At 37.6% G+C, this 8,145-nt stretch overlaps 1 protein-coding gene across 1 annotated transcript; it reads left to right on the forward strand.

The window, feature by feature from the left end:
• The first annotated feature begins 1,105 nt into the window (after positions 1 to 1,105).
• Positions 1,106 to 7,687, forward strand: LOC128231981 (sulfotransferase 1B1-like). The gene is made up of 7 exons (XM_052945294.1): positions 1,106 to 1,196; positions 3,570 to 3,817; positions 4,226 to 4,382; positions 5,288 to 5,454; positions 5,677 to 5,780; positions 6,585 to 6,753; positions 7,330 to 7,687. Exons 2-7 carry the CDS (start codon positions 3,637 to 3,639, stop codon positions 7,470 to 7,472), a joined length of 921 nt encoding a protein of 306 aa, XP_052801254.1. The 5' UTR covers positions 1,106 to 1,196; positions 3,570 to 3,636; the 3' UTR covers positions 7,473 to 7,687.
• The last annotated feature ends 458 nt before the right edge of the window (positions 7,688 to 8,145 follow it).

Genomic DNA, 8,145 nt, shown 5'->3' on the forward strand with positions numbered 1-8,145 from the left:
TAACAGTTTTCGAAGAAATGCCAATATTTGCATACAAATATACTCGCTTCTTCAGAGTCACAGACCATTCTGTTTCCAAAACGGAATTAAACAGATGGCCAACAAACTTGCCTACAACGGATTTCGAGAGGCGCCCACCGCAATCTTTATATTGTCCATACAATATTTGGAATATCATGGATTCCCCAGGCCTTGACTCGAAATTCTCCCTCAACCTGCACAGGAAAGATATTAAGAATGACAAATAAACAGGATAATTCACATGATAAACATCGTACTGTTTCATATTCACATTTATCAATTAACACCGAGTCAATTAAAAATCATATCTAATATTTAAGGAAACGTTTAATACAAATACATACCATGATAAACAGTACTCTGCCCCCGTCATGACTCGGTATCACCAAATAGTTTATTCGAAGTAACTATTTAAAAACGACGAACATTTGGGATTTTCAAATTTCAAATAAAACCCACCAGTGTGTTACACTGATTAATTGCCGAAACTGTTCACTTAGACTTATAGCTTTTTGCATATATATTTATAGCTGGAAGGCTTATTACGGGTAACATGTGCAGCGACTGGTGAACCGTCTTCCCTTTTACACAGTTTACACTGACTACATCTCGTTTAAAATGTTATATCTTGTGAATTAAAACCCAGATGTTAAAATAAAAAATGTTGAACGTTTTAAATTGAAGAAAAGTTGCAATTGTTATATTGCGTGTACCGTTTGATCGGGGTGGTGAATATGGTAAATCGGGGTTGCCGTAATACCTGTGTCCTCCGACTTCATTTGTGAATAAAACTTCAAGAAAATACAATTTTAAAAGGAAATGACAGCTGAAGTCTGCTTAAATACGACGGGGCGGACGTTTTTTGGTTCAACTGAATTATTCATGAAGCAGACGTGGTAGCCGAATTCGGGGAAGAAGTAATAGTGTAATGTAACCAAACCTGCATGTGTATTTTTTTTTAATTTACCCATTATCTCGCGAGTAAAGGCTGTTTTGTTCGTTTATCAATGAAAGGTAATTGATGAAATATTAGTTAGGTTGATTGTATTATTAAATACAATTTTAAAAAAAGTAGACTGGTTTATTTTCATTAATGCGACGCAAGTCTGTGTTGAGATTTTTTGGGGATATTTTCAGAAACTTTATCAAATTTCTCCAACTAGATGCATGTTCAGGTGAGAATAGTGGTTGCAATTGAAAGATTGAAGGTTTATCTGCATGTTGGCTGCATGTTTTTTGTTGCAACGTTTCGTTTGGGTGCTTTAGTAGGCATGTTTTTCTTAGCTGTCACATTTCGATGAAATTGGAGTTGTTTCACTTTACTCTATTTCATGGATGCGAAACAGTGGCTCCAGCTCTTTTAGGAGCTGTGTATAAAAAGGAGCCAATGACACTTCCGAGCTAGAGCAAAAGAACGGCTCCCTGGCTTTGGCTCCAGCTCAACCCAGAAAAGGAGTATAAACATGCTTATTTCGGTAATCAGGCGGTCATTTTTATTCCCGACAAAATAAAAGCACTCGATAATACTGGCTTTATCTTAAATGTAAGCTTCTTGAGTGAAATTCAGCTGAAAATTGGTGAAAATGTTCTACTTTTGTTTGTAAACATTGATGTGTTTGATGGGAGAATCGGTTTTATAACTCCATAAACAATATGTTTACAAAATAATCCAAATACGTGTGAAGATTAAACATATTTATATGGCACTGCATTCCCCGATTTCTCAAATAAGCCCTCATAATTGTGATATTAGATAAAATAACGAGTCATACTTACGTTTTACGATGATATCCGTTCTTTTGCTCTAGCTCGGAAGTGTCATTGGCTCCTTTTTATACACAGCTCCTAAAAGAGCTGGAGCCACTGTTTCGCATGCGTGTATTTAGACAAATCGAGATTTTTTGACTTTGTAAAAGTGCCGTAATTCATAGTTATTTATGCTAGATAGTTGGTATGGGTGACCCCTTTGATGAATCTGAAGAAAAATATATATATATTAGGTTTTTTTTAGGTAAAATGTCAATAAATTTTGTAGAGGTCAAAATTCAGCACATTCCCTCCAAGTCACTGTGGTTTCAACCGCAGGTGGTTGAGCACATCCTCGGCATGATTGTGGTGCCAACTCTTTTAAATTTCTTCATACTGTACTCGTTTGTTTACATTATTAAACTGGATAATTCCCAATTAAAGACATCCACCAACCAATAGTTATGACCATTGCAAAAAAAAACGCCCATTAACCAATAAATGTTCATAATTTGCGCATCAATGTGTATTGTATGGTTAATAGTCTCTAATTGGTAAAACAACCGCCCCGATAGCTCAGTGGTAGAGCGTCTGCTTCGGTGCGGAAGGTCGGGGATTTAAACTTAACATATGGTATCAGTAGCTCCCTTGCCTAGCGCTCGGCAATTAAAGGGTACTGGGAAAATGGTGTACTCAGTACTGCCTCAACCCTTGAAAGTTGTATCACGTGTATCGGTGCTTTATACCGAGAACGTTAAAGAACGAAATGTCTAGGAAATCACAACCGGATCTCTTTTATGTCTGGATTTGACTGCAATTTGCTGTCACTTATATCTTGTGTCAATTATGGATTTAAAACACAAACAAAGCGGGATCAAGCCATAATGCAGTCAATATTCGCGAGCAGACCATGAAGAACTTAAATATACAAACAAACAATTGTAACACAACAGACTAGAAATATGCAGGGAAAACTTCGGTCAGTGCAAAGTATGGCCCTCAGTTAACAATTTGTATTATCTCACAGCAATTGTGATTAAATTCGATAGGGTCAATAATGTACCTAGCAAGGTTTTAAGGGTCTTTACATTGTGTCATTTTGGCATCGCGCCAGTACTGTAACATCGTTTGTATGTTGTCTGTATAGTGTGCATTAAATAAAAATTGAAATGAATACTTTTTTATTTAAATTATCCGAGTAATCGAGTAGTAAATAAGTATTCGACTACTCGTACGATCGATTTGTGTACTCATATGATAATAACAATATACAATATAAAGGCGGTTTGCCCGGTCCGGTAGTTTGGGACATTTTGAAATTGAGTAATGACCAAACAAGATAACACCATAAGTTTATCAACATTGGGAAGTCTAAATCGACTCGTAAGTATTTTTAACGGCCTTTATATCTTTAGGAATATTTATGATTTAAAGAAGTTGTTCGAATCTGAATGTTAGAATATCGCTATGTGATTAGAATATATTATAGATATCAGGTTGACAATGATGCAATGTCCTATTGATGACTCTCAAATTTATCTAGATAGCTGTTATCGCTGTGTTTATTTTACAAAAAAGCAAACAAAATCTGAAATTGAATAATATCACAAATCTTGTGCTTGGATGACTTCCGTGCAGTTGATGCTTCATAATTAAATCAAATGGGACAGCGTTCATTGTTAAGGCTGGAATAATTATTATATGAGCTGTTATTCATATTTAGTTAGATCATCACCAACAGAGGGCTAACATAATTTTTAACAAAATCAAACATACCCTTACCAATTGGTCTTTGGACATAGGTGACCATAGGTGTCGAGATCTAGATCGCTTCTACTGGACAAGTGTAGCCAAAATACAATTGCAGCCATGTCACGTGTCCAGGAAAAGGACGATGGCGGGGAGACTTTGGAGTTGGTGGACATGGGGGGTATCCGGACACCCGCCTTTGGTGAAAAGACTGACGATGAACTCAAGAAAATCTTTGACGCGATACCAGAATTCAAACACAGGGATGACGACGTTATGTTGTGCACATTTGCAAAGACCGGTATGATTTCGTAAATTGCGACGTGTCTAGTGGTTGACTCAATAAGGCATCGCTCAAATTTCTTAACAATATAAATCAATGCGCATGAAATATACATTAGTCGCTTAACAAAATATTTATTTGTGTCTTAAAACAATTGTTTTATTATTTTAAGAAGCGATATGTGTTCTAGAAGGACAACATCACTAGCGATATGTTTTTAAAAGATAATATGTTTTCAGTGAAACGTTTTTTATTATTTGAACATGTTATTCGTTTCTTTCTTTCAATAGTCAAAACCAAAACTCGTAAAAATTCACTTAGTATCCATATAAAGTGTCAATAGTTACACGATTTGCTTAAATGCCTCAAATATATTGTAAACATGCATTGTGATGAATTATATGTGTTCCATATTCGTGCGGGCAGGTACGAACTGGATGTTTGAGGTGTTGATGATGTTGTTGCGGCGGAAGGCGGAGCGGGTGGATATCAGCAAGTTGCTGACTATGCTTGAGCTGCAAGGGGTCGAGGATTTGGAGAAGGTCCCCTCTCCCAGGGTCATCAACTGCCATCTCCCACCCAGGTTAGGAGTCCCCCAGACTCATCCATAGGTTAACCTAACTTGTCGAACACATTAATCAATACAATACCAGGCTATATCCACTAGCCGATCCATGGGGCGCACCGGGTGCGCCCGCCTTAATAAAACCGTCCAAGTTTACTTTATTTTAATATAGAAGAAAAAAAAGTAATAAAATATGCGTAAAAGGCTCCATTTAGGACTAGAAATTGTTAACCTTTTCTGATGGGAGTACCCCAAAACCTATCTGCCAACATTTTAAACCAAATAAGTTTCGGTCCTGATGGAGGGGCGCGAGTCAAAGCGTTACACCCCTTAGTTACGCCCCCTCTTCCGTGAAATCCCTGATGTCGTTTCATGAAGGAATATCGGCAGTCTAGTTGACCATTTTTTTTAGTTTAATCAAACTTATTTGGTGTTTACTGGCCAGCGCATTTATCAGAAATCGTCAGAATCGATTTACGTAAAATGAATGAATAGAACATTTGAAAATCCTCTCATTGTCTTTGGCCAATACAAAAATGCAAACGCCTAGTAAATGCCACCTTTTACTACTGATTTACCTTTATACCTAAATAAGCATTGGTGGAAACATTGACTTACTGAAATATACTTTATGAAACTATTTTCAGGTGCATTCGTCAGAATCGATCCACGTAATATTAATAAACGGGAAATTTGAAAAATCATCGATTGTCATTGTTCCCCACAAAAACCCAAACACCAAACATGATTATAAATCTTATCACACAGGGTTTTGTATACTATCAAATCTTAGTGGTTAGATTTAGAACATTGTGTCTTCTGCCAATGCTTAATGTGTTCTCCTCCTTCGTTAAGAAATATATTCGTGATTTCCGTGCTCAATTTCTGTCTGTCAACATGTTCTACTTCTTCTCCTATTGTAGATTTTTGCCCAAAGACCTCGTGCAGAAGAAGATCAAGACGGTGTTATGTTTGCGAAACCCAAAGGACACGGCCGTCTCATACTTCAACCATATGCGGGGCCTCAAAATGTACAACTACCGTAATGGACAATGGAAGAACTGGCTGCGGCCTTACGTCCAGGGAAAATGTGAGGTTTCTTACTTAATCATTAGGCCTACAAATTACATTTTTTTCCTGTATTGTCATAACACATGGATGACTGCAGCATGTCCCGCGAAAAGCAATATACCAAAACTGGATAGTTTCCCTTTAAGGTCGCTTAATAAATGTTGGTAGATCAGTTTGAAACCATCTTAATTGCATATGTTTTTATGGGTATTTACAATTTGACGAATTGACGGGTTTTCAGACGAGTACGGTCCCTATTCTGCATACTTAAACCAGTGGCAGGAAGCCATAGAGGTGGGACCTGGGTACCCGCTACACGTCATGTACTTCGAGGATCTTAAAATGGTAAGTACGGGGCTAAACCCGCCTATCTGAACAAATTCCAAAACGTAATAAGGGCGATGCCACGGTACTTACTTCACGTTATGTACTTTGAGTATCCGGAAAGAGTGAGTACTCCACGCACCTGAATGAACGGGGAAGTAGTATAGAGGCAGGGCCGCTACACGTCATGTATTTCTAGGACCTGGAAATGGTGAATACGGATCTTTCACCGTCTACCTGAACAAATGGGTGGAGGTTATAGAGGTGGGACCGAGGTTTATTAATACATTTTAAGTGCTTTGAGGATTTCAAACAGGTAATGGAGAAATAGACAAGTACGAGTCTTACCATATCTACACGAACGAATGGTAGGTTGTAATAGAGGACTTGGGCTTGGTGGGCGGCCAGGTACATTATATATAACATGTACTTCAAGGACCTGCAAATGGTGAGGAACCGTGCTGTGTGAAATAAAGCTTACTAAACCATGTTTCCATTGAACATATAAAATTTCACTTCATAAATACCTTATATCTGCCCGCCTATTTTTTATTTTACTAAAATGGTGCTACGACGATGTCTACCACGCGATTTTCCAATTGGGATCAATTAATGCCTTTAGCATAAAAACAAACAGAAAATTTATGTTAATGTATGCTTCAGACAGAAATATGAGTGTAACATGTTTTGAGGAATTGTGTTAAACGAAGTTGAACAATTTCAACATATCCGGTATAGTTTCAGTCACCCCACATTTCACATCCGTATTGCCTTATTATGTGAAATCACTATATATAAAATATTTAGTGTTTATCTTTTCTTCAGAACGGGATGGAAGAACTAGAAAGGCTTATTTCATTTCTAGAGATCGATATAGCGGATAATTTGAAGAGAGATATACTAGACATGTGTAGCTTCCAGAAGATGGCTGCGGACAAAATTACCAAAAAAGAAGAGGTTTTATTTAATGAAAACTTTCGATTCTTTAGAAAAGGTAGGCTATGTGCGAATACTGTGAATCTGTTTAAATTATGAGGGCTACGAATGTGGTAGTGTATTGTTTAAACATTAAGGGTACATTTTATTTGTTTTAAATATGTGCACTTCCCATGTATAAGACATCGTCGGCTATTCACGCTATTACATGTCACTTCATCGTCAAAGTGGCGGTAGTGGTAACAAACTATGTGTATGATATTTTTTAAACATTGAAGCATATACATCATTGTAACAAACGGCATACATAAACGAAACTATTTTTTTTGTTTTTCTCACCTAGTAGAGAGGAGGGAGGGAGCTCATAGCCCTTTAGAAAAAACTGTCGATTTTGAAGAATAATTCCAACGCTCACTGGGGTTGGTTGCCAAAATCCCTGTTGGAATGTTCCAGGCATCAGGAAGCCGGCAAAGTCTAAATGCCGGGTCCTGGATACCTACGGATATGTCTAAATCCCATCTGTCGGGATCAATTGCCCTACCATAAACCTAAAGCTACTGTTTGAATACCCCGTCGCCCCATTCCCGGCAAATTATTGATAAAGAAATGAAATGTGTTTTCAATCGGATTTCAGGTGAGGTTGAGAACTGGAAGACCTGGTTTACGGTGGAACAGAATGAGTACTTCGAGTCCGAGTGGAACAAACAGATCCGGGCAGATACAATCTTTCAGTTTAAATACACACAGAAAGAAGCAAACTTTTACAAACGTCTTTAACCTTTTTTTTACTGGACAGACGAATGTAAATGAGTCAACCACATTGGAGTTTTTCATTGTTTTCGATCATTAAAGAACGGTTACCAATAGACAAAGATTTTACCGTATCTTACTCATCTTAAATAAAGTAAAACAGGACAAAAACATAGCAAAACTGAATGATGGATTTATTTTTATTTAAAGATGTAAAGGACGCAATAAAAGTATAAACATTATCCCGGAAGAGTCCTTAGGTGGAATCATACCCTATAATTTAAATCCACGTGACGTGACACGCGTACACAACCAACAAGAAAGTGGGCAATTTTGATTTTGTTTTTATTCCAAAAAAGAAAAATATGCACAGGGGCGGTTCCATGAGTACGCGATAATGGTGCAAAGGGGATGGGAGTTTCTTTATCTAAGAAAAATTTTGATATTTGTAGTACATTCTGGTTTGTTTTGTCGTAAATGGTGTGGAGAGGTGGGCAGAGGGATTCTTTTACAGTTGAACCCCGCTGGTTCGAACTCCCAGGGACCGGCGAAAATACCTCAAGCCTCGAAAAATTCGAGCCAAGCGGGTATGTTTACCTTTAGTATAATGAAATCGGTCCTTTACATCCAGTTTGAGCCAACGAGTAATTTGAGCCAAGCATGATCGAGCCAACGGGGGTCGACTGTTGTTAAACGTTAC

The sequence above is a fragment of the Mya arenaria genome, chromosome 4, assembly GCF_026914265.1.
Source record: "Mya arenaria isolate MELC-2E11 chromosome 4, ASM2691426v1".
In the NCBI taxonomy this organism is placed as follows: domain Eukaryota; kingdom Metazoa; phylum Mollusca; class Bivalvia; order Myida; family Myidae; genus Mya; species Mya arenaria.